This window comes from Selaginella moellendorffii, unplaced genomic scaffold (genome assembly GCF_000143415.4).
Source record: "Selaginella moellendorffii unplaced genomic scaffold, v1.0 SELMOscaffold_147, whole genome shotgun sequence".
Taxonomy (NCBI): Eukaryota; Viridiplantae; Streptophyta; class Lycopodiopsida; order Selaginellales; family Selaginellaceae; genus Selaginella; species Selaginella moellendorffii.
This window is the reverse complement of record NW_003314408.1, coordinates 194,896-218,343: the sequence shown is the minus strand read 5'-3', so window position 1 is coordinate 218,343 and position 23,448 is coordinate 194,896. Positions and strand designations below refer to the sequence as shown.

The 23,448-nt window shown below is 50.1% G+C and overlaps 9 protein-coding genes, 2 long non-coding RNA genes and 1 other non-coding gene across 17 annotated transcripts; 5 read left to right on the top strand and 7 right to left on the bottom strand.

Moving 5' to 3' along the window:
• Positions 1-1,400: 1,400 nt before the first annotated feature.
• On the bottom strand, positions 1,401-4,428 carry LOC9652154 (pentatricopeptide repeat-containing protein At4g02750). The gene is made up of 2 exons (XM_024666726.1): positions 2,989-4,428; positions 1,401-2,879 (listed from the first exon to the last, which is right to left on the bottom strand). Exons 1-2 carry the CDS (start codon positions 4,426-4,428, stop codon positions 1,401-1,403), a joined length of 2,919 nt encoding a protein of 972 aa, XP_024522494.1.
• A 1,287-nt stretch (positions 4,429-5,715) lies between these two features.
• LOC112343372 lies at positions 5,716-7,058 on the bottom strand. Its single transcript, XR_002991257.1, has 3 exons — positions 7,002-7,058; positions 6,818-6,920; positions 5,716-6,751 (listed from the first exon to the last, which is right to left on the bottom strand). It is a non-coding gene; the product is annotated as an uncharacterized LOC112343372 (long non-coding RNA).
• A 22-nt stretch (positions 7,059-7,080) lies between these two features.
• LOC112343371 lies at positions 7,081-7,531 on the bottom strand. The gene is made up of 2 exons (XR_002991256.1): positions 7,427-7,531; positions 7,081-7,367 (listed from the first exon to the last, which is right to left on the bottom strand). It is a non-coding gene; the product is annotated as an uncharacterized LOC112343371 (long non-coding RNA).
• On the top strand, positions 7,366-9,974 carry LOC9652153. The gene is made up of 7 exons (XM_024666712.1): positions 7,366-7,549; positions 7,675-7,722; positions 7,821-8,045; positions 8,102-8,207; positions 8,271-8,312; positions 8,373-8,429; positions 8,498-9,974. Exons 1-7 carry the CDS (start codon positions 7,428-7,430, stop codon positions 9,806-9,808), a joined length of 1,911 nt encoding a protein of 636 aa, XP_024522480.1. The 5' UTR covers positions 7,366-7,427; the 3' UTR covers positions 9,809-9,974.
• Positions 9,786-13,270, bottom strand: LOC9652258 (scarecrow-like protein 3). Of its 3 annotated transcripts, none has more exons than XR_002991254.1 (6): positions 11,569-13,270; positions 11,021-11,298; positions 10,848-10,944; positions 10,655-10,786; positions 10,484-10,527; positions 9,786-10,410 (listed from the first exon to the last, which is right to left on the bottom strand). XR_002991254.1 is itself a non-coding variant. In XM_024666713.1 (1 exon), the coding sequence occupies exon 1, from the start codon at positions 13,037-13,039 to the stop codon at positions 11,507-11,509; it is 1,533 nt and encodes a 510-aa protein (XP_024522481.1). In that variant the 5' UTR covers positions 13,040-13,270; the 3' UTR covers positions 11,191-11,506. The 3 variants fall into 3 exon arrangements, 1 of the variants encoding a protein (XP_024522481.1); XR_002991255.1 differs by having other exon boundaries at positions 11,021-11,106; XM_024666713.1 differs by lacking the exons at positions 9,786-10,410; positions 10,484-10,527; positions 10,655-10,786; positions 10,848-10,944 and having other exon boundaries at positions 11,191-13,270.
• A 579-nt stretch (positions 13,271-13,849) lies between these two features.
• LOC112343387 lies at positions 13,850-15,369 on the top strand. 2 transcript variants are annotated; one of them, XM_024666748.1, is made up of 7 exons: positions 13,850-13,943; positions 13,997-14,409; positions 14,490-14,636; positions 14,695-14,748; positions 14,800-14,859; positions 14,921-14,959; positions 15,094-15,369. In XM_024666748.1, exons 1-7 carry the CDS (start codon positions 13,865-13,867, stop codon positions 15,262-15,264), a joined length of 963 nt encoding a protein of 320 aa, XP_024522516.1. In that variant the 5' UTR covers positions 13,850-13,864; the 3' UTR covers positions 15,265-15,369. The 2 variants fall into 2 exon arrangements, with proteins under 2 accessions (XP_024522516.1, XP_024522515.1); XM_024666747.1 differs by having other exon boundaries at positions 15,019-15,295.
• On the top strand, positions 15,370-16,576 carry LOC9652152 (UDP-arabinopyranose mutase 1). Its single transcript, XM_002993018.2, has one exon. The coding sequence runs from the start codon at positions 15,383-15,385 to the stop codon at positions 16,574-16,576; it is 1,194 nt and encodes a 397-aa protein (XP_002993064.2). The 5' UTR covers positions 15,370-15,382.
• Positions 16,464-18,658, bottom strand: LOC9652257 (chaperone protein DnaJ). 3 transcript variants are annotated; one of them, XM_024666745.1, is made up of 11 exons: positions 18,315-18,658; positions 18,192-18,254; positions 18,061-18,135; positions 17,923-18,005; positions 17,506-17,874; positions 17,330-17,459; positions 17,115-17,275; positions 16,962-17,062; positions 16,867-16,912; positions 16,600-16,814; positions 16,464-16,548 (listed from the first exon to the last, which is right to left on the bottom strand). In XM_024666745.1, exons 1-10 carry the CDS (start codon positions 18,636-18,638, stop codon positions 16,646-16,648), a joined length of 1,521 nt encoding a protein of 506 aa, XP_024522513.1. In that variant the 5' UTR covers positions 18,639-18,658; the 3' UTR covers positions 16,464-16,548; positions 16,600-16,645. The 3 variants fall into 3 exon arrangements, with proteins under 3 accessions (XP_024522513.1, XP_024522514.1, XP_024522512.1); XM_024666746.1 differs by lacking the exon at positions 16,464-16,548 and having other exon boundaries at positions 16,567-16,814; positions 18,315-18,437; positions 18,485-18,498; XM_024666744.1 differs by lacking the exon at positions 16,464-16,548 and having other exon boundaries at positions 16,567-16,814.
• Positions 18,659-18,699: 41 nt separating this feature from the next.
• On the top strand, positions 18,700-20,534 carry LOC9652151 (pentatricopeptide repeat-containing protein At1g80270, mitochondrial). Its single transcript, XM_024666710.1, has 2 exons — positions 18,700-18,724; positions 18,790-20,534. Exon 2 carries the CDS (start codon positions 18,911-18,913, stop codon positions 20,465-20,467), a length of 1,557 nt encoding a protein of 518 aa, XP_024522478.1. The 5' UTR covers positions 18,700-18,724; positions 18,790-18,910; the 3' UTR covers positions 20,468-20,534.
• A 7-nt stretch (positions 20,535-20,541) lies between these two features.
• TRNAS-AGA lies at positions 20,542-20,623 on the top strand. Its single transcript has one exon. It is a non-coding gene; the product is annotated as a tRNA-Ser (tRNA).
• A 69-nt stretch (positions 20,624-20,692) lies between these two features.
• On the bottom strand, positions 20,693-21,748 carry LOC9652256 (uncharacterized protein HI_0077). Its single transcript, XM_002992986.2, has 4 exons — positions 21,535-21,748; positions 21,357-21,476; positions 21,064-21,294; positions 20,693-21,013 (listed from the first exon to the last, which is right to left on the bottom strand). The coding sequence occupies exons 1-4, from the start codon at positions 21,721-21,723 to the stop codon at positions 20,720-20,722; spliced, it is 834 nt and encodes a 277-aa protein (XP_002993032.1). The 5' UTR covers positions 21,724-21,748; the 3' UTR covers positions 20,693-20,719.
• A 302-nt stretch (positions 21,749-22,050) lies between these two features.
• On the bottom strand, positions 22,051-23,390 carry LOC112343382 (pentatricopeptide repeat-containing protein At4g02750-like). The gene is made up of 2 exons (XM_024666725.1): positions 22,200-23,390; positions 22,051-22,071 (listed from the first exon to the last, which is right to left on the bottom strand). The coding sequence occupies exons 1-2, from the start codon at positions 23,388-23,390 to the stop codon at positions 22,051-22,053; spliced, it is 1,212 nt and encodes a 403-aa protein (XP_024522493.1).
• Between the last annotated feature and the right edge of the window lie 58 nt (positions 23,391-23,448).

Here is a 23,448-nt window from a genome sequence, read left to right as displayed (position 1 = left end):
CAGTTCCTTACAGTAAAATAGTAAAATAGTGCTTAAAATGACTCTGGAGAAATGCCAAAACTCTTGGATTCCAGAAGCAGAGGCGTCAACCAAGGACCCTAATTTTTTCCCGCCGGGCAGCGATTTGATCCAGCTGTGGAAGAAATACTGGACACGAGGAATTCACCACTGAGGTAGCATGTCTTTGTTCTCCTCTTTTTAGCCAGCTAGCAGCAGTAGGTTTGGTGGCCAAGTGGAAATTGTGGAAGTTGTGTAATCAGCCATGGCTGTGGCCATGGTGTTGCCCAAGTGTGGCTATTGGGTGTGGCCATGGCCACAAGTGCTTCAATTTGAGTTATGTGCTTTGGCTCATTATTATGGTTGTTTGGCTAGCAATAGCGCTTGCTCACCTAAAATTTCATAGTGCTGATTTTATATGATACTTTTATTTGTGCTGAGATTACACCAGAAAGTTTTAAAATCATTTTTAAAAATTTAGTAAATAAAACGGATTAAAACACTTTGAGAAGAAGTATAGGTTATATATGTTTTTTATATTAGTTAAAATAAAACTGATATTAACACTTATTTATTAATAAATAATATATATTTTTATATGAAAGTCTCTAGGTATTTTTAGTCTATCTTTTTCACATGCAAAATGAAACAAAAAGAAAAAAATACTATAAAAATACATAAATTAAAAATATAGTGTATCATTTAATTGTAATTATTTATAAGTAGCCCTTAAAATTTATAAATATTTCTTAAATATTTAGTACTTTTATCATTGAGATGCTCTTTTTACATTTATTGAATAACCCTTATTTATGTCGTTTTTATATTCATTTAAAAAGGCCAATTAAAAAATAAAATTTATATAAAATATTTTCAATGAAATTATTTATACTATTTATTTTGTTATTATTTAAATGTAATATATACTAATTTCTGTTATTATACCAGCTCTTTCATTTAAATATATGAATAGGAACAGAGACTTTAGCTCTCTTGGGAGATATAGCATGCCCAAAAAATTTTTTTATTAAAAAAGTATTTACACTTTTCATATGTTCCAATATAAAACTCCTAATGTTATAAAATAGAAATACAGTATATGATAAATAATAATTTTTTTATATTTATTTAACTTATTAAAATATATTAAAGTGTATATTAATGTTTAAAAAACTATTTATAATATTAAATAGTTTTTTTGAAGATAATGTTTTAATTTTATATGAAGGTATTAATTTTATTTATAAAAATTAGGAAATTAACCTAAAGTTTTTTAAATATTTCATGGCAAAACTATTTATGTTAAAAATGGCTTGTAAAATAGAATTGTTATAATTTTATTTTACAGAAAAAATCATTTTTATATATTTAAAAGATATCCCATGCTTTAAAAAACATCTTCTTTATAAATCTGTTTTGTAGGTCACCATGTTAGAAACTAATAAATAGGAGGCTGGGTCTTTAGGAAAGAGTTCCACAATCTTCTTGGCAATGCGACTTCCTCGTTCTACATCACCAAGAACTCTACAAGCGCTTAGCAAGCTAGTCCAGGCATGAACATCTGGCAAGAAGGGCATACTCCACATCAAATCCTCAGCTTGCTCAAGCTGCTTGGCTCTTCCAAGAGCATCAATCAGGCAGCGGTAGTGCTCGTAGATTGGGGCTACTCCATAGTCACCAATCATTGAGAGAAAATGCTGCCGAGCCTTGGCTATTCTCCCACCATGGCAACACCCACAGAGAACTCCCAGAAAGGTCACTGAATTTGCTCTCACTCCCTCAAGAACCATCTCACGGAACAGCTCAAGCGCACGATCATAGAGTCCGCAGTGCGCAGACGCCTGAATAATCGAGCTCCACCCCACAACGTTCCGGACCGGCATCTCGGCGAATCTGCACCAAGCCAGCGCCAGATGCCCTTTCCGGGCATATGCCGCCACGATGCTTGTCCACGACATGGCATTTCGAGCCGCCATTCGATCAAAGACCTCCTGCGCTTTTGCTATCTCGCCGTTCTCTGAAAACGCGTCAATCATCGAGTTCCAGGCCACAATATCGCGCTCGGGAATCGATTCAAACATCTTGGACGCCTCGAGGACATGCCCGGCGCGGGCATAAGCCGTGAGCATAGCGTTCCACGAAATTAAATTCCTCCCCGGCATAGAATCAAATGTAGACTTGGCAGAGTCTACGTCGAGAACAGAGATAAGCATTGTGATTGTCACCACATTGTGTAGAGGCATCTTGTTAAACAAGATGGTTGCATTGTCAACATACCTATTCTGGGCATTTGCTGTGATCATAGCGTTCCAGCAAGCAGCATCTCGGCCGGGCATCTTTACAAACATCTCCCAAGCACGAACGACATTCCCGCTTGCGCCGTATCCAGTAAGAAGAGCGGTGGTCGAGACAACATTCCACTCGGGCATCTTCGCCCACACCCGAGACGACTCTTCCGAATGCCCGTTCTGGGCATATGCGGTGATCATTGCGTTCCAAGCGCCGCAGTTCCGATCCGCAATGGCGAGGAAGATCGCCCATGATTTCTCGACATCGCCGCTCCGCGCGTACAACAGCAGCATCATCGTCCAGGTGATGGCGTTCTTCCTCTCGGGCATGGCGTTGAAGATGGCAACAGCGGAGGTAGTGTCCCCATTCTCTATGTGCGCGGCGATGAGGATGTTCCAGGAGAAGGTGTTGGGGCAGCGGATGGAAGCAAACGCGTCCCGGGCATCGCCCAGATTGCCACACTTGCCATACATCTCCACCAGGGCATTCGCGACGAAATGGTGGCGATGGAGCTGCTGCTGCCCATCGGCGGCGATCCGGGTGTGGAGCTGCTGGCCGCGAGCCAGATCCCTGGCGGCGCCGCAGGATTTGAGCTGCCGGACCACATCGATGATCCTCGCGTGATGATGATCACGACGGTCTTGATTTCCTTGCTGTTCTTCCTCCTCCTCGTGAGCTCGAGTAGCAATTGGAGAGGATGACGTATGGAGCTCCATGGCCCGGATCGCACGCCACTGCTCTCCTCGCGGCGTTATCGCCAGATCTTCCATGGATCGAGCACGCCGCCAGCAGCGTCGTCCAGCTATACGCATCCGGCACAAAGGGCATCGTCTCCACGAGCTCCTCCGCGCGATCCAGGTGATGCGCTCTTCCCAGAAGATCGACCAGGCAGTGGTAGTGCTGGATCCCAATCCTGACCCCAAAATCGATCTCCGCCCGCGACGCGATGGCCACGCCCTGCTCGATCATCCCGGCGTGCGCGCACGCCGTGAGCACCGCCACGAATGTCACGTCCGTCGCCTCGATCCCCTCGACGCACATCCGCCCAAAGAGATCCAGCGCTACCTGTGGATGCCCGCTTTGGGCATACCCCTGGATCATCACAGTCCACGACACTGGATCGCCCTCTACCAAGGAATTGAATTCATGCCTCGTCGCATCGATCGCGCCGCGCTGGGCGAGTGACGCGAGCTGGATGCTCCACGACACTGCGTTGTGGCAGGGCATCCGCCCGGCGATTGATCGACAGGAGGAGCTGGAGTGCTGCGCGGCGGATTGGAGCAGCGTGTTCCAGCTGAGCGCGTTCCTCTCGGGCATGGAATCGAAGATCTCTTTAGCCGCGGCGTGATCCAGCGCGAGGACGTGCCCGTGGATCATCGCCGTGCACGAGACGACGTCCCAGGCGGGCATTCGATCCAGCGTGTTCTTTGCGGCGGTGCTATGCCCCAGCCAGGCATAGCCAGAGATCAAGCACGTCCACGCCAGGGCGTCTCTCTGCGGCATCGCATCGAAGAAGTCCCTGGCCTCGCGCATCTCTCCATGCGCGGCGTATGCTTGGAGGATCGCCGAGCACGACGCCAGGCTCCACATCGCCATCCTCGCGAAAAACTCCTTCCCCTGGAGTGGATCTAGCGCGATCATCGTGTTCCAGGACATGACGTTCCTCTCCGGCATGGATCGAAACAAGTCCACTGCTCGCTCGCGATCGTCCTCTTCCTTGTATCCCACCAGCAGCGAGTTCCACGAGACAAGATCGTGCAGCGGCATTCGATCGAAGAGCGCCTTGGCTTCGACGATATGCCCCGAGTGGGCATACGTTCCCACCACCGCATTCCACAGCACAGAGTTTCTCTCTGGAGCTTGATCAAACAGCGATCTTGCTTCGGTGTGGGAGCTTGGATTCTGCAAGAAGGACGTGACCAGCGTCGTCCATGACACGACGCTCCACTGAGGCATCCGGTGGAACGTATCGAGCGATCCCTGCGTATGCCCGCCGGCGGCATACCCGTTGAGGAAAACGTTCCACGAGACGAGGTCTCGCTCTGGGATGTCGTCGAAAACGAGCTTGGAAAGGTGGTGGCTTCCGGAGGAAGAGAAGAATGCCATGGCCGTGGTCCACGACACTGCGTTCCTGTGTGGCATTGCCTCTAGCGCCACCTTTGCCTTGTGGAGATGCCCGTTGTGGGTATATGCCAGGAGGAGGAAGTTCCACGAGTAGATGTTTCGAGAGGGGATGGCTTGGAAGACGGACTCGGCGTCGTCGAGGCTGCCGAGTTTGCCATACATGTCGATGAGGACGTGATTCACAAACCTGTCAGTGGAGAGCTCGGCACCGATTTTGCGGTGGAGGGATCGCAGCTCCTGCAAAGTGGTGGTGGATTTGAGCAGCTGGGTGAGCGCTGATGCTTGCAGGATCATCACTGATCAAAGATTTCCAAGCAATCACATTTTCTTTTTGGTTTTTCCGGATCGCACAAGACATCTATATCTTCCAGCTTTCATAACCAAAAAAGTTGGTTTTCTGGATCTCATACTTTTTGTAAGATATCCCGCTCAAGCACGGTACACATGCCAAGAAAAAAAAGAAAGAAAAGCTTTTCTTCTCTGGACTTAATGTTCCTCGTTGGTCCGTGTCACAGGAATAGAAGAAGCAACAGGGATCGCTGGCTGGATGTCGAAAGGGCGATTCAATCAACCCCGTGAACTTCGTGCTGGGCAAGTTTGTACATTCTGTGTCTTGTTTCGCCAGAGAAATGGTTGGGCTTTCCTTGTTTTCCTCCATAGAAATGATGCTTCGTCCACAGGATCGCCCCAGTCAAAGTTTGCGTTGCGTTTTGTCAATGTTTCCGCACCGTTCACGGAATGACCAGAAAGTATAAAAAAGTAAAGGAGATTTCCACCATACCTCCTAACTTGGATGTTTCCATCGTGGCAGCAGCGCGCACAGCTTGGAGGAGAGTGAAAATAAAAGCGTAAGTACTCCATCCATAATTTTCATCTTCTTCTTCCTTCGTCTTTGCTGTTCTAAGCTTTTCTTTAGTGTTTTACTCGTTGTATCTTTTCTTTGGATTCCTGGCGACTGATGAGAGGGACTTCACGAGTTGTCTACATTCTGACTGATGGAGCGAGACCGAATCATCAAACTACTGTTGCCAGATTCTCAAGGTACGCTGCAGTATAATCAATGAACAGCGAAAATCACAGAGATGAGCAAGGACTTTTCTGATCTTTTTTCGCTTTTCTCCAATTTGTCTGAGCTTTCTATTCAATTCCTTTTGCAGGAGCAGCCCATGTGAAAGATCGACGTGAAAAATGCTTAGTTTTTACTGCTTTTGATCACTGGCCCGGGGATCAATCGTTCCTCAAAATGGGATGGATCTGTAAAATCGCCGTTGCTCCAGGAACGGAGACGCGCATGAAAGCGAGACGTCAAGAAATTAGTTTTTTTGCTTCCAAATCGAGCTCCAGACTCACAGATACAAAAAATGCAAAGAAAAACGAAAGCAAAACTCCATCTCTGCCCGGCTGGCAGCTGCTGCTGCGTTCAGATCTGGATCATGAGTCTCCTCTCCACCATAATGAAATCCGAACAAAACACTCTCGCAATTCGCCGAAGCTTTCATAAAGAAACTTCTCTTGATCGCGCCCGTACGAGAGGTGTTCTTCCATCGTTGCGATTCTTTTCTTTGTTCTTTTTTTTTGTTGTCTCTCTCTCTCTCTCTCTCTCTCAGTCACTCACTCGTCCCCTGGAGTGAATATTTTATGATTTCCTCCCCCCCCGCCCCACCATTGCTTGTGCTTTGCTCTCGCCTCGATGTTTCTCGTGCTTGGAGCTTCCAACTTACTCAAGCGAAAGACTCGGCCGGCGGGCACTGCAGTGCATAAACTAGAGGATTTCTCTCCCCTCCTGCGCGCGTGTTCCTCTTTTCAGTCGCATACGACTCACGATTTTTTCCTTATTTTTTTTGCTTTTGTTTTCTGTTGTTGGTGGTGTAACATTTGCTGAGCTGCTAGACCCTGCTGCACGGCACCGATCCAGAGAGCGTAAGGGCATTCATTCAATCCCATACATATGTATACAACTCTCATGTTCTTCCTCCCCAAAGCAGAGAGATCCATCCGAAGCCCGCGTGCTTGTGTGTACCTCTCATCCCGGACGAATCGACCACAGAACATCGCACATAGATTATCTGAGAAACCCATTCTTTTTCATGCTTGTCTAGATAGTCCTCTACCCCCATAACGTTCTTGCAGAGGGGTACCTTGATTTGATTGATTGGATGGAAACTGGATGAACGGACCATGCTCGAGCCAAGCCATTGTAAGCAGCAAGCGAGGAACACCACATCAAACTCAAATCAATCAATTCATCCATGCATCCACCCATCCAACATTTATACCGGCAAACTGTTTGCTCCACAGCTTTTATAGTAAGAAAAACCGATTGAACGTGTGCATGCGTCCCCTGTAATGTAGGTTTAGAAGTTCAGCCCCACTGCTAAGAACGAAAGGGAGAAGGAAGAGAACTTACTTGCCATTGTTGGTTGGCAACGTAGCCGCCATTTCCAGCCATTGAGAGCGCTGAGAGGGACGTGCGTGTGGCACTTTGCTAGTCTCCTAGCCCGCTTTAGTGCCTATATAGAATAGATCAAGATCACAGCAAGGTTCAGTTAAAAAGAAAAAGCAAGGAGAATCAAAAAGAAATGAAAGAATACCGCTTTGTAACTATGTGCGCAGCAGTCGGCCAGCGCGCCAGCCAGCAGCTCAATTGACTAGAAAACAAGCATACCAATGATCATCCAACAGCGAAACCAGGCGGACTTGTTTTTGTGGAAGGAGAAACAAGAGGAGGAAGAAGAAGAAGGGCGCTCGCTACTCTAGGAAGTAAAAGGGGAAAGATGTGTGTGTGAATCAACAATGAACACAACACTCTCACACATAAAATATGGCTGATCTCTCGCTCTCTCTCCCTCCCTCTGAAATCCCCGCAACACACAATGCGGCACGATGAAAGAGGGACGGGAAGAGAGTTTACCGTGCAGGAAAATCTATGAGATTCTTCGGCGCTCCATGGTGCGAGTCTGGAAAAGAGGGCGCTGCGTTAGTTTTTAGTTGAAGGAAAGGAAGAGATACACTTAACGATGGGTGTCGTGGAGAGGAGCCGGGAAGTGATGGCAGTCATGGCGCTGCACGAAGCGCTGCGGAATGTGTGTATCAGCTCAGATTGGACTTACTCTGTCTTCTGGACCATCCGTCCCCGACCGTAAGAAGCAGCTCACCTTAAGCCCCCTTCTCTCTCTCACTCTCTCTCTCGCTCTCTCTCTTCTCCTCGTTGTTTCACTGCATTGCTACGTTGCTTGCTCTGATTCATCTGGCTTTCATCTCCAGGAGGTTGCGAGGCGGACTTGGATGCAAAGCCGGGGACGAAGGGAGCCTGTAAGTTCCACTTCCACATATCAGCCTCACCAAAAGAGAAAAGAACGAACTTTGCAAGCCTTACGGTCTTTCTTCGTGTCTCTTCTCGTGTCTTCCAGGATGCTCATGTGGGAGGACGGATACTGCCGTCCAGCAGGCTGCTGCTCCGGCGACGCAGCCGCTGACAACAAGAACGAGGTGACCACCACCACCACTCCACCACTCGCCGGCAGCATTCACCGGGTTCACAGCGGCTTCAATCTGGGAGACGATGTGGAGGAGGAGGACCCTGTAAGGAAAGCGTTCAGAAAGATGTCAATCCAGCTCTACAACTATGGAGAAGGGTGCGTACTTGAAAAGACTCCGCCTTCCAGCTGTGAGGACTCATCTTGTTGCACAGATTGATGGGAAAAGTTGCCTCAGACAAATGCCACAAGTGGGTGTTCCGGGAGTCTTCCGAGACGGAGGTCGGCCCGCTCAACTACTGGCAAAGCTCCTTCGATTCGGTAAAATCCTCCTCTTCAAACGTTTCTTCTCGGGTTTTATTGTAAGCTCCTCCCCCTTCGCAGCATCCACCCGAATGGATGGACCAATTCTCGGCTGGCATTCAGGTAGCTATCCGGAATTCTCTTTCTTCACGGGCTCTAAGAACCTTGTATACCATCTCGCAGACCATAGCTGTGATTCAAGCTGGGCACGGACTTCTCCAACTAGGATCCTGCAAGATCGTGAGTATCTCAGCTCTCCATTGCACGGCATTTTAAAAACTTGAGTTTTCACGTACCATGAGCCACAGGTTGCCGAGGACCTCCACTTCGTGCTACGGATGAGATACACATTTGAGTCGCTGGAGAACCAGGCCGGAGGAGGATTTCTCTCCCAGACGTTTGCTCCCATGAGGAACCGGTTCTTCTGCGGGTCCCCGACTGGAGCAGCAGCACCAGCGTCGGTTCTTCCTTCTCCCGGATGGCAGAACAATCAAGCCGCCTTCTTTCACACGCCTGCTGCTTCGTCTGACTTCCGGCTCAGACTTGGCGTCGCATGCGATCCAGTGATTCAGCCTGCTGCAAGTGACGATCCCAGCATAGCTTCCCTGAGGTTGTCACTCCAAAACGGCACCAGCACTTTCGACTTTCGAAATGGTACTGTTGTCGACCAGGACGGAGATACCGTCGTAGCAGCAGGAACCGGTCAGGCATTCGCAGGAATGAAGAGACCCGCTGGTTCGACAGGTGGCGACGTAGCAACATCTCCGAGAGGTAACCTTCTGGCCAGAAGAATGCAGTACCAGAACACTAAGGTTGCCACCACGGTCGCCACCACAAACAGTCCGTCCCCCAGCTTTCAGGAACTCCTCCAAACCGGTAGCAGCAATAACAGCTTTGCCTTCCATGCGCCACGTCACGAGCACGATACGAGTCTCATGGTTCAGATCCCCCCGGTTATATCATCCGCCTCGCACAACTCTCCAATGGTAAGTCCCATGATCAGTCCAGGCGGTAGTAACAAACTTCAAAAGACTGGAAATGGCAGTAGCAGCAGCAGCGTGATCCAAGCCGCTCTTCAGGACGCACTGGAGAGAGCCGCTAGAGGCAACAGCAGCGCTTGCAGCTCTCCACTTTCTGTCCGCCTTTCCAAACTGGCAGCAGAACAGTCTCAGCAGCAGCAGCAGCAGTACGGTAGTGGTACCACCATCCCTGGCAGTCAATCTGGCGCACCGAAGCCTTTAACCTCAGAAGCTCCTGCTACCACTGCTAGTGCCGCTGCTACTGCTGCTCCACAGCAGCACTCGCATTTCCCACGAAGTCGTCCCGGCACGCCTGCGAGCAAGGATAATTACCACTCGATGAATAATAACAATGCTAATGCTTGCCTTGCTGGTGATCACTCTTCAGCCATGCTTGTCACTAATAATGGCGGCGAAAGCAACCATGGCAACGTCAAGCACAGCCAGACGGAGCAGCGCCCGCTACATATTCCAGCAGCCACTTCGACTTGGGAGAATCTCAAGGAGAGCTGCCTGGACCTCCCAAGAAGAGCGCCACCACCACCAGCACCAACTTCAGGAGATGTATATCCTGAGTTTATGGAAAGTTTCTTTGAGTAACTTTAAAAGTAAAGTGACTGCCGCGCTTCTCGAGCAAAGTTGCTGCTGCTGGCATGTAAAATAACCCCTGGGTATGTGTCGGTGTTGTTCTTAAATTTACAAGGAACTCTCCCGGAGCCGACGAAGTGCAATAAAGTCGCCAGCCAGGAGAGGGCCTCGAATTCAAGCAGCACTTGAATGCATGTGAACCAAAATGGCAAAGCAGAATCCGCCTTCGTCAAAAAAGTCGTCTCGTTCTTCCCGCATTATCCACCCATCAGTTTCACTGCTTTCGGACGGATCCTGCAACCTCTCTGCTGCTTTCTGCTACGAGCTTGGTCGGTTGCTGCTTTCAGTTTGATAATTGAAGTGGCAACATATATCATGAGGCCACAAGGCTGCTACCGCTGCGCTGCCTGCTGGCTTCTGGCTGCATGCATCCATCGGCTGCCTGTTGCTGCTGCCCGATCCTGCCAGGGGTCCTAACTGACGTGCAGTTAGTGCCCAAAGGGCCAAACTTCTGCAAAAGCGATGCAAATAATACGTGTCTGCTTGTGTTCACTTCTGTTGATAAGTCATCGTCCAATAACCTCTCTGCGCTCGTTTGACAAATCTTCCTGCAGCTGGTCACGCAGTGAGCCGAGAGCGGTAACAATTAGCAGAGCAAAATCAGCGCCAGAACGGAGAACTTGCTACCTTTGCCGACGCCAAGACACTTTCTTATTGCTTTCACTTCAAGCCTGAATAGACAAAAGCGAAAAAGCCTTGTTTCAGTATTCTACTAAGCAAGTCAACTGAATTTGCAGTGGTGTCACTTTGTCTCCACCTAATTGCATAAAGACGAGAGCACCTCCAAGACTCACTTACGTGATTGGTTTCCCTCGGGACGCACATCACGCATCACTCTCCTCCGTTGTCCATCCAAATCCATCAAGTCAGGGTAATCGCTTCAGACAACTCCCCTTCAACAAAAGAGGAAGGATGGAGGGAGATGAGGTCCTGCACAAGAGGCCAGTGAGCTTCATGACAAAAGCTCACTAATAAGCTGTACGCATGGTACCTCGTTGGGAAGTGGACTCGGGTATATAGCGCATTTGTCTCTCTGCGGCACACGTCTTAGTGCTAGATGACACTGCTCCTTGTCGCCTAGCTTTGGCCTGATATCGGAAAATGGTGTTAAAAAGCAAAAGCAGATTCGACGCATTCTCGAGAGGTTTGAGTGGAGTGTCTTACTTATCTTCGTCAGGGAATCAATCGCGCGAACAAAAAGATCTTGCGCTCAGCACTACCACTCCAAAAGAACACGAGATAACGATACTCTGGAACAAAAACAAAAGGTTGCTTTGGATTACAATACAACTAGACCTGTCTGTACATACATAAGCAAGGGGAGTGAGATTTGTTTACGGAACAAAACAAGCTCACTCCCACCCTGATGAGATCCATCATTGCACTCAGTATGCGTTCTTTGTTTTTTCGTTTTTTTCCTGTCTTGCACAACAGCCAGCTAGCTGAAATGCATCGTCTTGTTAATGTACAAACTACCTAGGAGGTAGAATCAAACGCAGGCAAACAAGCGCTGGAATGGAATGCTGCAATGCCATGTGAGTAACGACACTCAATAGCCAGCCAGGGAATCAAGAAGACGAACAAAAATTCCAGAAAAAAAAAGAAAAAAGAAAAGAAAACGAGAAAGAGAGAAGAGCAAGCATTAGGAAGTCAAGCTTTCCAAGCAGACACCGAAAGCATTGGAGTGTCTTGCCAGCAAAGAATTAAAGAACCTTTTTCGCGGTGTAGCTTGTATCCGTCAGGCGAATGTATTGTCAGCAGTCGCTCCGCTTGCACGGCGGTTGTCGGGCTCAGGTGAGACGACGAGAAGTGTGCTTGCTCGAATCGCCTCTTCCAGCTCGATAGTGTTTCGTGCCTTTCCATCCGTTCCAGGCCCTCGCAAGCCACGATGTTCCTGATCTCCTGCCCGAAGATGAGCCTCTCCACGGTGATCCTCTCGCTGCTGTGCTGCGGGAGCGTCGAGTCCAGGGAATCGAAGATTGCCGAGTAGTAATGCAGCGCCGGAGCAAACCTCTCGTGTAGAGCACCATTGTGATTCGACTCCTGTTCAACCACCACCATGATCTTGGGACTCAAGCTGTGGAGGAGCTGCAACACACGGCTGATTGTGCTGCTCGTTCCCGCCTTTGCTTCCTTGGGAGCCACTGGAAACACCCCGATTCCCAGCTCTAGCCCCGAGTCGTCGTGACCATTCATCTCGATGCCATTGAAACCTGTTCCCAGCGCATCCCGGCTCCGCTTGCACCCGCTCTTGCTCTCCTTGAGCTCCTCCATCTTACAGCTCACAAACCCCGGCTCGCTCTTGCTCCTCTCCCTGAGCGCCAGGCCAAAACTTGCAGTACCGCCACCATCACCACCCCGGACTTTGCCATCCTCCTTCTCGTCGGCCAGGAGCGAATGGAGCTGCATGAGCGACGTCACAGCCACTGCCTCGCCGCTCTTGACGCCCAGCATGTCGCGCTCGAGCGCCGCCGGGGTCACCGCCACCGGGTGGAACTGGAAAGGGATGTCCAGCCGCTCCGCGCTCTCGGCGAGCTTCTGGCCCATGAGCGCCAGCACCTCGCGCTTCTCGTTCACCGCAGTGATCCGCAAGTGTGGAGGACCCTCCGGACGGCTACTAAATGCCTGTAAGAGCGCCAGCCACTGGAGAACACTATTGCCACCGCCCACCTCCAAGTCCACGACGTGTACCACCTTCTCGCCTTGCATCGCGTCCAGGATGGCCTGGTTTGCCGTGAGGTAGCCGAACTTGAGGTACGGCGAGACCGAGAAGAGGATGTGCCGGGCCGCCGCTATGTCCGAGTCCGAGGAGAGCCGGGTGGAGTAGAGCGCCTTGTAGAGGCCGGGCCAGGACTTGGTGACCCGCGCAGCCAGCCCCTCGAGGAAATAGGTTGCCACGCGCTGCATTGGATCGCCGGTGAGCGACGCCAGGCCCGATAGCTGCTCCATGAAGAGATTGGCGTGCTGGAGATCGTTGCTGGCCACCGCATTGGCGCAGAGGTAGAGGAGGTGGATGAGGCGGAGGCCGCGCTCCTCCGACGATGGCGGCGGTGGCGGCGCGGTGGCGGTGGCAGTGGCGGTGGCGGTGGCGGCGGGCGGAGAGGAGGATTGCAGTGACAGCAGAGAGTGAGAAATCGAGGCCTCCGACGGTGATGCGCTCTCCGCCTTGATCATTCCTGGCATCTTCCGGCTGGGAGGCGCGGATTTCTTGCTCCCAGCCCCGGGTATGTCGGCGAGATCAAAGCCTCGTCGCGCCGGCGCAACCTAGAAACCTCTCCCCTCCCTCCGGGAGAAAGAAGAGCGCGACAAGATCGATCACTTACACGGTTCCGCCTTGGCGCGCCGATCATCACCAGATGGAGCGCCACCGGGGACGAAGACGACAGCAGCCGCCATAGCCAGGAAGCTCCTCGCGCCGGCCCTCTCTCTCCTCTCTCTCTCTCTCTCCCACCAAGAACTTACAATTTATAGGGCGAGAATTTAGCGCATTGGCATTCCAATTAAGAAGAGGTGCTTAGTTAACCCCCACGACTCTTCTTTTTCTTTGGCGAGGTACGCTAGTTGCAAAGCCGGTTGGTGGCCAATGCTACCCCAACAAACAAAAGAAAAAACATATTAAAGGTATTATTTAAAGAAAAGATGGGACGATGGTTGACGGAAAAAGGTGGCGGTGGTGCCTTGTTGTTGCTGGTGGGGTTTGCATAAACACACATATCCCTTCCTGGCCAACCGGGACGAAGGTCTAAGCTTCTTTAGAAGGGCCACCACCTTTTCTTTGTTTTAATATACTCAGGGTGGACATTCCACTGGGGGTTGAGTGACGAATCAAATCGTACGGTTGGTTTGTCTTGACACGATCCCAGTGCTTTGTCTCTTTGTTGTTACCGTGGCGGGGTCAAGGCCACTATCGACGACGAAGGGTTTAACGTCAAAGTAAAAGTCCATTTTTAACACGGGTCGGTGAAAGAAAAATTAATGGAAATTAGGGTTTAGACAATAGGTTGCACAATGGCTCTAGAGGGACGACCGCAAAGAGGAAGAGCTGACGAGCAATGGGGGAGAAAGAGGCGCAGGGTTTGCAGCCATGGTAAATTGCGAGTCTTGGGGCTTGTTTCGATCTAACTTTCGCTCGTTGTCAAGAACAAGTAGAGGTCTCTGACGATGGCGGCGAGACGTGGCGCAGAGCGGAGAGGAAGTTCGAGTGCTGCGCGGGGAAATGCAACCGGAGGTATGGAAATCTGCGCTCGTTTAACGAGCACCGGTGTGAGAGGCACAAGCTCCCGCCCGTGTCGCAGCTGCCCAAGGGCTTCAAATCCCGCAAGGGCGTCCCGCACGGCACGTACTACGCGCTCAAGAAGCAGCGCTACAACGAGGTCAAGGACTCGCTGCGCTTCAAGTGGAAGACCCAGCTCCAGAACGCGCGAGCGAACTTGAAAAAGGACTACATCCGGGTGTGGGATCCCAGCGGCAACTTCTCGCGCGAGCACTGGATCCGGAGGGTGGACAAGCTTCTCGTACGGAAGATGAACGCCATGAGGGAGGAGCATCCTTTGGTGAGTCGGAAGTTCTAGCTAGATTTCGTTCTTCTTTGTACGCTTTGCTTTGCGAGTTTATATGAGCTCCCGCATTGTAGGAAACGTATCGGCCACAAGCTGGAGGCCGGCCATCGCACCAGGCTCGAATCGCGAGGCTCGAGGCTCTTAAGGCGGAAGTGGAGAGCTACAACGAAGAAGACGAGGATGTGAACGAGTATAACTCTTCCGAAGAAGACGAGCATGAGGTAAGGTGTCGCAAATGATTTCTTCGTTGTGTTTCCGAATCGTCCTCATGATCAACAGGATGAGCACGAGGATGATCGGCGAAACTCCATTTCAGAAGCCGAAGATGACGAGGTAACAAGCTATAATCTCTTATAGCGCTCAGTTTTGACATGATCCTCTCAGATGGATGGAAATGCTTTTGCCGCTCGCGATTCGATCGTGGAGATCCTCATGAACATCAAGGTGAGCTATTTGACTATTGTCTACTTATTCATTGTCGGCGAACCTATTGTCAATTCTATAGGATGGTATTAGTCACCACCGCAACACAGCTCAAACTCAGGTAATATTTCTCGTTTGCAAAGCTCTTTCTCTGGCACTTAACACTGTGATCTAAATAAGATGGATGCTTTGCATTCTCTTAAAGAGCAGGTGCGCCATGAAACTCACGAGCTTTTTCTTTTTCTTTCTGGACAGATCGAAGCACATCGAGAGACAATAGACGACATCAAAGCCACCGCTCGCAAGGAGATTGAAAAACTCACAGGATGGATGGCTAGGCAAAGGGAATTGATAGATAGTACCAAAGATGTGCAAGTTGCTCGAGAAATCTGTGAGACCATGAAGCATATCGTCCAGAAATTATAACTAGTCGTTTGCGAGGTGGACTTCACAATGATCCTCTTGAAAGTTGGCATTGCTACAAAACAAGGGAAAAGCATTGGAAATGCCACTCGCTGATTAAAACTTCAAGAGCTTTCCAAGCATGGATCCACACGCAGCGATGAACGCGGACGCGGGCCGGGACTTGGACGTGGTAATGACGGTGAGTTCTCGATCAAACTTCCAGTCTCTCTTCTCGGCCTGGAAGCCCGTCCTCCAGCACCACCACCTCATCGTAGTTTTGGAGACGGACGACGCCATGGACGAGGAGGAGCAAGACGAGCAGCAAAAAGTTCTGCAAAACCTCCTCCTCTTCCACGAACTTAACTCCGAGGTCGTCACCAAGCGGGACGCCGAGAAGTTCCTGGAGGCCTTGGCCGCCAAGAGCAGCAAGCGCCACTCCATCACGCTCAGCTCCCTCCTCCTCAATCCTTTCGCTGGAAGCGCCTGTCGATCCTTCGGCTTTCTCGTCTCCAAAGCCCGCTACGTCGTCTCCTTCCTCGAGGACGTTGTCCCGGCCAAAGATCTCGGCTCCGGAGAGCTCCTGGACGCTGTCGAGCAGCACCTGGCCAATCTACGCTCCAAGGCCACGCCGTACTACTTCAACACCCTGTATGATCCACACCGCGCGGACTCGGTCGGCTTTGTCCGCGGCTACCCGTTTAGCCTGCGTCTCGGCGTCACCACCGTCATGTCGCACGGCTTGTCGCTCGGCTTGCCCGACTATGACGCTCCCACGGCCATTGTCAAGCCACACGAGCGCACGCAGCGCTACGTGGACGCCGTCGTCACCATCCCCAAAGGCTCACTCTTCCCTCTCAGCGGATCCAACGTAGCGTTTGATCGACGGCTGATAGGACCATGCATGCTTCTTCGTCTAGGCATCGGCGGCCAGGATTCGCTGTTCTCGGGCTCTAGCAGCTCCACGAGTGTCGATGATGTCTGGGCTGGCCTGTGTGCTAAAGTTGTAGCGGACCATCTCGGCTTTGGCGTCAAGACTGGAGTTCCATACGTTTGGAGAGGACCTGATAGTTCTTTTTCTTCCAATGGCGCTACTGCTGGGGCTCTTGCAAGCTTGAAGACAGAGTTTAAACCGCTGCTCCTGCTGGAAGACGTCGTGCCTTTCTTCCAAACTCTTCGGCTTTCCAAGAATGCTACTAACGCGGAGGATTGCTACGCGGAGATTGCTCGAATGGTTAAAGGTAAGCTGAGAGGTCTCGATCCGAGCTTTGAAAGAGTAGCTGCTGTCATGGAGACCTGGGCTGATGCCTGGAAAGCCATCAACTCTGCTGTGTAAGATCTTCAAACAAAATTTATTACCTCTGAACGAAAGCCGAATAAAATATGAGTTCTCTTTACCGGTGCTTCACCTCTTTTGGCAATCTCGAGGTCGGCAGAGTGTCCAGAGCACTGCAGCCAAGAGTACTACGGTAGAAGCTCCAGCAGAAGAAATAAAACCAAACTGAGGACAAGTCTTTTGTGACAGTTGTAGAGACATAGTGCCGAACTTGCTCCGAGGACGAGACCCCCCAACCCTGCTCAAATAAAGAATTTATTAACCAAAACAAGTTCAGAAACAAACCATACCCGATTGCGTTTTTGAAGGCTTGCCAAAATCCAGTTTCCCCATTTCCTGTTGATAAAGTGCTCAAGCATTGTAAGAAACCACAAAATTACTTTACCTTGAGTCGATTTTCTCCCACTGAAAGTGTTCTTTGTTTTCCAATCGCTCTTCAACCTTTGCAAATGAGCCAGTCGTTCTACCAGCTGAATTTCCTCAGAGCTGCAACAAAAAAAATATTGAACGACAAATCCAGTGCAGCTGTTTCACGCACCTCAAGGACCTGGGAATTTTTACTTGAATTGTAAAAATGTGGCTACCCCGAGTACGCGGTGAACCTAGCCTTGGAACACCTTGATTTGGAAGCACCACCGTGTCACCGGGTTGAGTACCTGGAGGGATTCGTATAACAGCTTTACCACCCAGTGTATTCACCTACAAAAACTTGGACGTAAGCCACGCAATCCAGCCAACAAAAAAGAGTGTTACCTCCACTAATGTCCCAAGGATAGCATCCACATAACTAACCGAGATGGTAGAAAGGAGGTTATTCCCCTCCCTCTTGATGCCAGGATAATCTTTTACTTTCAAAGAGATGTAGAGATCTCCAGGCGGGGTCCTATAAAAAAAACAATGTGTTTTGAAGTAGATTTTGAAGATCGTACCTCCTCGGCCCTGCATGTCCTTCATGAGGCACTCGTAGTGTGTTGCCATTTTTCACACCGGCTGGCACCTTCACGTCAATGTTTTTCTTGGTTAAAACTACGCCTTCGCCTCCGCAAGTTCTACAGTAGTCGAGAATGACTTCGCCCCGGCCATCACAATCTGTACAAACTGAAACCTTGGAAAATGTAACGTAGCTTGCTTGCTGTGTTTCAAATGTTTGTCCGCTGCCACGGCAAGCCTTACATGGCTTCACCTTTCCTAAGTACGCCCCAGAGCCATCACAATTGTTGCATGTTTCTAAATGTGAAACTTCGATCTTCTTTTCTGCTCCAAAAATTCCCTCCGTAAACTCCAAATGCAGCTCGTACCTGGCTTCACAGAATCAGAGCAGCGTATACATCAATCAGAGATTATACCCAAGATCCGCGCCCTGGAAGTTCTCGGGTCTCATTCCAGCCATTTCTCCAAATACAGACTGGAAGATATCGAAAGGATTCGTCTGTACCAAAAAAATATAAACCATCAAATCTAGAGACGAGAAGGATCATACTTACAGGAGGCACACCGTTTTGAAAATCGGCATCGCCATACTTATCGTAGTATTCTTTCTTCTCCGGGTCCGAAAGCACCTGCGGTAAATCCAGGCTTCAAAGTCTCGAGCCAGTGTGAGAGGAAAAAATAAGACCTCGTAAGCTGCACTGATTGCCTTGAACTTCTCCTCGTTCCCGGGAGCTTTGTCTGGATGGTACTGCCAACAAAAGGCTAGAAATCTCAGATGAAAACTAGAGCCAGAAAATGTGAGCAAAACCTTCTTCGCGAGCTTTCGGTATGCATGTTTTACTTCCAGAACGGTGGCTGTTCTTGGAACTCCCAGCGTTTCGTAGTAATCCACAGCCATGGTCGCAAAATGCATGCCGCTGGAGCTGCATCTCTTCACTCGATTCTTCCTTTTCTGAGAGGCAAACAGTAAAATCTCACCGCTGCGAAATGCACAGCCAGATCCCGTCCAGAATCTCGCGCGCTCGGCCAGCTTCACGGCGCCGATGCACATTCGTCGTCGTCCATCCCCAGAAAATCTCACTCTTCTGCTGTAGCAGCAGCAGCCGGGAGCGCTGGGCGACAGGATCGCCATGGCATTCCTCCTCGAGAAGAAAAAAGAGAAATTTAGGGCATAAGGGTTTAGGGTTCTTGCGCGCGTGAATGTGGAGCTTGCGCGAGGTAAGATCTAGCGCTTCGCCGGAGTAGAGATCACAATGAGGATTTCAGGCATGGATCCTGTGCAGGCGAAGGAATGCGGCACCCAGATTCACACTGGAGCGCAATGGAAGAAGCATTCTGCATTGCTGCTCCAGGAGCTATCTCACGATCGAGGAGACGCGAGAATACTTTCCAGAGTATCAGTCTATGCTTCCAGATCAAGCGGACCATCTCGGGGTGGAGCACATCAAGCTTCTCAACCAAGAGCTCAAGGATCAGTCCCGCATAGAGGCCTTGCTTGGCGATGGCGAGAAGGAAGTGGAGGAGTACTGCCAGATCGCGGAGCCGCTGTGGAAGAAGGTGAAGAAGCTGATCAAAGGCGTGGACGCCTCTCGCAATGTGGTGAGAGTCTTTCGAGAGAACGAGCTCGACATGACCAAGGCGATGATGAGGGGCGTCTTGTTCAAGCTCCTCCGGAACGAGAAATACAAGCCCGGCTGGAAAGTCGCCAACTACATGATCCGTTCGGAGAAGTTCGAGCTGGGAGAGCTCGACTACATGTTCCAGATCGCTTTCGCGGCGCTGGCCGGGTGCGATCGAGCAGCTGAGAACATGTTTGCCAATCTCCCCCGGGTTTACAAGCGCAAGAAGGCGCTGCTCGTCCTCATGGCCGGAAGTTCGCCCCAGCGAGAGAACCGGGTGGTGATGGAGAGACTTTTCAAGGAGCTCAAGCACAGGTCGTGGTATACCGAGGCGTCGGCGCTCAACCAGATGATGCTGTTCTCCTTGCAGCCGGACTTGAGGAAGCGGATACCGGATCTCTTCGAGGAGGCAAAGTCACTGGGAGTGGCACCGGACGTGAGCTCGTACAACTTGTACCTCGGCTTCCACTGCAAGGAGAAGAACGCCAGCGGCTTGGAGGAGGTGTACCAGATGCTCCAGGAGGATCCAAACGCGAGGCCCGATGAGTCGACGCTGCTCATCCTCGCTTGCGGATACATCTCGGTCGGGTGCTTCGACAAGGCCGGGAAAGCTCTGGTGGAGCTCGAGGAGGGACTCGACTCGGGCTTGTTCCGGAGGAAGCAGGCGACTTACAACAAGCTGCTGCGGCTGTATGGAGACACCAAAGACAAGGAGGGAGTGGAGAGCATCTGGAGCATCCTGAGCAGCCGGCCTCTCAAGGCCGTGGACAGCTACAGCTACGCCATCGCCGCGTTTGGGAAAGCCGAGGGAGTCCACAAGGCGGAGGAGATCTTCGCCAAAGTGGACGGGCTCCTGGAGACGAACCAAGTCATCGCCATGCTCAGCGTCTACGCGCACTACGGCTACGCGGACAAGGCCCGGGAGCTCTTCCAGAAGCTCCCGCGGAAGAGGATGAAGCACAGGCTCGTCGTTTACAAGTATCTCATCGCGGGCTACCTGCGTGAGGGAGAGGTGAAGAAGGCGCTCCAGGTTTTCAGCATGGGGTGCACGGTGCTAAGGGATCGCTGCATTTGCTCCGCGTGGGAGAGGGTGGTGCTCGATCTGCTGGATCATTTCGCAAGCCGCGGGGAGGTGGCGGTGATCGACAGGATCTTCCGGATGAACAGCGTGCTCAAGCACTTCATCAACATGCGGGTCTACAGGGTGGTGCTCAAGGCCTACTTGAACCACGGGGCTTCTCTCAAGCGTTTCATGGACTGGACGATGGAGATGGGCTTCTCCGTGGATGCCGAGACGAGGGAGCTGCTCACGCTGCTCCAATCGCGATTCCGCAAACGATAAGTAAGGTTTTAAAGAATTCTATGTTGATGCATTTGGAGCTAAGTTGTTTGGCCAGGAGCTTGTTTTCGTTCTTGGTGGACGTGCCGGAGTGGTTATCGGGCATGACTAGAAATCATGTGGGCTTTGCCCGCGCAGGTTCGAATCCTGCCGTCCACGGCGAATCTTTTGTCTGAGTCTGAGTAAGTTTTGTTTTTTCTCTTCTTTTTTTTTTTTGAAAAAAAATCGTTTTTTTTTTCTTGTCAGGCTTGTGCTTTATCGCTCTTTGCAAGAGGCTTTCCTCGCTGCTTCATTGAAAGGTGGTTTCAAGGGACCTCTGAAATGCTTCCTCACAGTGGTGTGGAACTCTTTGGCAATGGCAGCCTTGTCCACCTCGCCTTCTCGGCCTTGCGCTCTTCGCTGGCACAGGAATGCAAACCACTTGACACCAGCCGCACAGTGAGTAATCTCCTCGGGATAGATCACAGACTCGAGCAGCTTGGCAGTCTCCTCGTCGCCATTCTTCCGGAAACGCGAGATGGTGGTCGGAAGAACATCGAGACCCCGAGCCTGCGATCAAAGTTTCAAGTTAAGATCTTCAAGCAAACAGAGAGTCCAACCTCGTGAACGCAATGCTCCACGGCGAGCCTGGCTGCTAGATCGCCGGACGTCTCGATAGCGGAGCTCCACAGGCCTTCGTGAGCAGGAAACTCGCCGTAGAAGGATCCCAGCTCCGCCAGCCGAGCAGCCAGGAGCCTGAAATGCCTGCCTTCGTCTTGAGCAACCCGGACGAAATCGTCGAAGAACTCCCTTGGCAGCCGCTCCTCCTCGCCAAATCGAGCTATAATATCCTGAGCAACACACAAGTGTTTACTATAAAGTAGTGGACAGAGATTTTGTCCGGAGAACATACCCAAGAAAGATCGATCGCCCAGCTCTCGATGTTGACAAGACTGTGGAGAAGCGCCTTGCGGCTTAGCAAGCTACCGGCCTTGCCGAGCTTGGGCATTTGCTGAGGAGCCACCAGCTTCACCTAGCGAGAGAGCATCGTTCTAACAGAGCTCCAAATGGACATCAAAGAGGAAACTTACGATGGAGTTGCGGGCGGGATGATCCGGTACTTTTTGTTCTTGTGCAGTGGCATAGGGCACGAGAATGGCTCCGCTCTGCCAGAGAGTGGCGGCGGTGTCTCCATACTCGGCCTTCTTCCATGGATCACCCATGCACAGCACTTTGAGCGCCGCCATTGTAAGAGTGTCGCCTGCCGCTGGCTCACTCATTATTCCAGTTCTTTATTGCAACACGACCTAGTCCTACATAGTAATTTACTTTATAAACCTTCCTTTAAACGATTCCGTTCAGATAAGAAACATTGCTTTGAATTTGTTATAATTGTGATGAAACCTCAATATAATTCTCAATAGGGCTCAATATGTTTTTTTTTTTAAGAATTAAAATATTAAAATAAATTCATGTGTTGTTGATAGAGTTCGTTTACTTCTTGAAGATGATTAGATCGAATGAACAAATCTAACATACAAGAATAGTGTTGCTTGGTTGGAACCAAAGCATAATCTATTGACATAGAATGGTAGTAAGCTAGTCCTTTAGAGAGTGTCCCTGTACAACTGCAAGAGGCAAGAAGTGATGTAAAACTCGCATTGTCTGGAGAATGTATAATACTTAAACAGTGGAAGATTTGACTAGATTTTTCGAAGTCATGAGAATATGCAGCCAAAAGTATGCTGGGCGATACCAAGTCATGCTCAGGCATCATATTGTAAAGCTTCCATGCATTCCCCAAGTAGTTTCTACAAGAAACAGCAGTGAGCATTGTGTTCCAGGACACAATATTTCTATCGGGCATAGCCTCAAAAATACCCCTTGCTTTTGCAAGGTCGCCAACTCTAGAATATGCCTCAAGCAGTGCATTCCATGAGATTTGATCATGCTGGGGCATTTTCTCAAAGACTTGCTTGGCTTTCTCCACATGCAAGTTATCAGCATATCCCACCAGCAGAGAATTCCAAGAGCAAAGACACTTGCAAGGCAATCGCTCGAACAAAGACTCAACTTCGTTAAGATGCCCGGAGCGTGAGTATCCAGAGAGCATGCTAGTCCATGACACTTGATCGTGTTGGGGCATAGCCTTGAATGTATGGATGGCATCTTTGATGTTTCCATTTTGAATGTAAGCTGAAAGAATGGCGTTCCAAGCAACCAGGTTCTTACAAGGCATCATGTCGAAGATTCTCTGGGAGTTTGTGATATCCCCTTCCAAGGCGAATGCTTGAATGCAAGTGGTCCAGGAGACTAGATTCCAAGCCGGCATCTCGTCAAAGAATCGTTTTACCTTTTCCAAATCCCTTGATTCATTGAAACCATTCAGAACTGCATTGGACAAAGCTATATCCCACTCTGGAATCTCTCTAAACAAGCTCATGGCGTCTGTGCTGCGAAAGGCCTTGGCATATGCAGAAATCATTATTGTCCAGGAAACTACATTCCATTGTGGCATGCGATCAAAGAAATACCTCGCATCCTCCAGGTCTTGATTCTCGGCATATCCTACGAGCAGTGCGTTCCAGGAGTAGATGCTCCTCCATGGCATTCCATCAAATACCATCTTTGCTTCTTCAAGATTCCCACTTTGGGAATAAGCAGACAGCATCGTTGTGTATGAGATTATGTCTTTTTCTGGAAGCTCATCAAACAAAATTCTCATCGTAAATATGTTACCATCGTCTAAGTACGCGTTCAGCATGACATTGTATGCCGCAACGTCCCGCATGGGCATATGATCAAAACACCATTTGACACGCTCAAAATCCCCAGCTGTGGTATATGCAGCCATCATAGATGTCCACGAGAGCATTGTCTTCTCGGGCATTCTATCGTAAAACCCTTTTGCTTTTCCAGCATCGCCATGCGTGGAATACGCTGACATCATTGCGTTCCAGGAGATGGAATCGTGCTGCGGCATTGCGTCAAAGATGAGACGAGCT

What these genes read in the sequence shown, in the direction of transcription:
- LOC9652257 (XM_024666745.1), bottom strand. Translation starts at nt 18,638, where the DNA reads ATGGCGATCCTGTCGCCCAGCGCTCCCGGCTGCTGCTGCTACAGCAGA. An exon ending in ACCGAAAGCTCGCGAAGAAG is followed by an intron (nt 18,255 to 18,314) that starts GTTTTGCTCACA and finishes TTTTGTTGGCAG; the next exon opens with TACCATCCAGACAAAGCTCC. An exon ending in TTCCAGGGCGCGGATCTTGG is followed by an intron (nt 17,875 to 17,922) that starts GTATAATCTCTG and finishes CTGTGAAGCCAG; the next exon opens with GTACGAGCTGCATTTGGAGT.
- LOC9652154 (XM_024666726.1), bottom strand. Translation starts at nt 4,428, where the DNA reads ATGCCACACAGGAACGCAGTGTCGTGGACCACGGCCATGGCATTCTTC. An exon ending in CGGGCCATGGAGCTCCATAC is followed by an intron (nt 2,880 to 2,988) that starts GTCATCCTCTCC and finishes GTGGTCCGGCAG; the next exon opens with CTCAAATCCTGCGGCGCCGC.
- LOC9652258 (XM_024666713.1), bottom strand. Translation starts at nt 13,039, where the DNA reads ATGCCAGGAATGATCAAGGCGGAGAGCGCATCACCGTCGGAGGCCTCG.
- LOC9652153 (XM_024666712.1), top strand. Translation starts at nt 7,428, where the DNA reads ATGGGTGTCGTGGAGAGGAGCCGGGAAGTGATGGCAGTCATGGCGCTG. An exon ending in CTCTACAACTATGGAGAAGG is followed by an intron (nt 8,046 to 8,101) that starts GTGCGTACTTGA and finishes CTTGTTGCACAG; the next exon opens with ATTGATGGGAAAAGTTGCCT. An exon ending in GGCAAAGCTCCTTCGATTCG is followed by an intron (nt 8,208 to 8,270) that starts GTAAAATCCTCC and finishes CCCCCTTCGCAG; the next exon opens with CATCCACCCGAATGGATGGA.
- LOC9652152 (XM_002993018.2), top strand. Translation starts at nt 15,383, where the DNA reads ATGGATCCACACGCAGCGATGAACGCGGACGCGGGCCGGGACTTGGAC.
- LOC112343387 (XM_024666747.1), top strand. Translation starts at nt 13,865, where the DNA reads ATGGCTCTAGAGGGACGACCGCAAAGAGGAAGAGCTGACGAGCAATGG. An exon ending in CCGAAGAAGACGAGCATGAG is followed by an intron (nt 14,637 to 14,694) that starts GTAAGGTGTCGC and finishes CATGATCAACAG; the next exon opens with GATGAGCACGAGGATGATCG. An exon ending in AGATCCTCATGAACATCAAG is followed by an intron (nt 14,860 to 14,920) that starts GTGAGCTATTTG and finishes TCAATTCTATAG; the next exon opens with GATGGTATTAGTCACCACCG.
- LOC9652151 (XM_024666710.1), top strand. Translation starts at nt 18,911, where the DNA reads ATGCTTCCAGATCAAGCGGACCATCTCGGGGTGGAGCACATCAAGCTT.
- LOC112343382 (XM_024666725.1), bottom strand. Translation starts at nt 23,390, where the DNA reads ATGTCAGCGTATTCCACGCATGGCGATGCTGGAAAAGCAAAAGGGTTT. An exon ending in TGATGCCTGAGCATGACTTG is followed by an intron (nt 22,072 to 22,199) that starts GTATCGCCCAGC and finishes TGCCTCTTGCAG; the next exon opens with TTGTACAGGGACACTCTCTA.
- LOC9652256 (XM_002992986.2), bottom strand. Translation starts at nt 21,723, where the DNA reads ATGAGTGAGCCAGCGGCAGGCGACACTCTTACAATGGCGGCGCTCAAA. An exon ending in ATCCCGCCCGCAACTCCATC is followed by an intron (nt 21,477 to 21,534) that starts GTAAGTTTCCTC and finishes CTCTCTCGCTAG; the next exon opens with GTGAAGCTGGTGGCTCCTCA. An exon ending in GGGCGATCGATCTTTCTTGG is followed by an intron (nt 21,295 to 21,356) that starts GTATGTTCTCCG and finishes TGTGTTGCTCAG; the next exon opens with GATATTATAGCTCGATTTGG.